This window comes from Sinocyclocheilus grahami, unplaced genomic scaffold (assembly GCF_001515645.1).
Source record: "Sinocyclocheilus grahami isolate Dianchi unplaced genomic scaffold, SAMN03320097.WGS_v1.1 scaffold68101.1, whole genome shotgun sequence".
Classification (NCBI taxonomy): domain Eukaryota; kingdom Metazoa; phylum Chordata; class Actinopteri; order Cypriniformes; family Cyprinidae; genus Sinocyclocheilus; species Sinocyclocheilus grahami.
In genome coordinates this window covers 1-738 of record NW_015528517.1, presented here as the reverse complement: position 1 = coordinate 738, position 738 = coordinate 1, and the positions used below count along the sequence as shown (strand labels likewise).

Below are 738 nucleotides of genomic sequence, written 5' to 3'. Positions count from 1 at the left end.
AGCAACATGGCTTTGAGAGAAGCGAGTGACAGACAGAGGCGCGAGGAGTTGCTAAGGTTGAGGAATACACACTGCCAGCATACTTTGACCGACGAGAGAGCCCTCTTTCTGATATCAAGTTTGTGCAGCAGTTGAGTCCTGAGCAGACGTCTCTAAAGGAAAAAGAGAAGGGATCCTGGGCTGCGCTGTCCAAAGAGGAGAAGATTGTATTATATCGTATCAGTTTCAAGGAGAGCTTTGCTGAAATGGACAAGGGAACAGGAGAGTGGAAATCTGTAGTTGCAGGGATTTTCTTTTTCATAGGCTTCACTGGTCTAGTTGTCTTGTGGCAGAGGAAGTATGTTTATGGAGATGTTCCCCATACCTTTGACCCCGAATACAAGCAGAAGGAGGTTCAGAGAATGCTGGATATGAGGATCAACCCCGTTGAGGGCTTTTCAGCCAAATGGGACTATGAAAACTATGCTTGGAATAAATAAATTGTAGATTTAGCTTGCAGCACTAATTTCTTTTCTTTTTCCATTTTCAAATAAACAACTCCTGTTATTTGTTGTTTCGCGTCATTCCCATTCAACTTCTCGCGTGTTTTCATGACAGAACATGGTTTGGGGACCTGATAGAGTCGTAGGGTGACAGAGTTGGTGTCAGCTTGTCTAGTGTGTGACCCCGTGTTGCGGATAATTTGAGAAGGGCCTGGCTGCAGCCTTGCACTTGCATTCTCAGACTTGCACTCTCAGA

At 45.1% G+C, this 738-nt stretch overlaps 1 protein-coding gene across 1 annotated transcript; it reads left to right on the top strand.

Moving 5' to 3' along the window:
* Window positions 1–32: 32 nt before the first annotated feature.
* Window positions 33–479, top strand: LOC107581055 (cytochrome c oxidase subunit 4 isoform 1, mitochondrial-like; the record flags this gene model as incomplete). The annotated part of the gene is made up of 1 exon (XM_016266633.1): window positions 33–479. A coding segment is annotated over one exon (447 nt), but the record flags the coding sequence as incomplete, so codon positions are not given.
* Window positions 480–738: the final 259 nt, after the last annotated feature.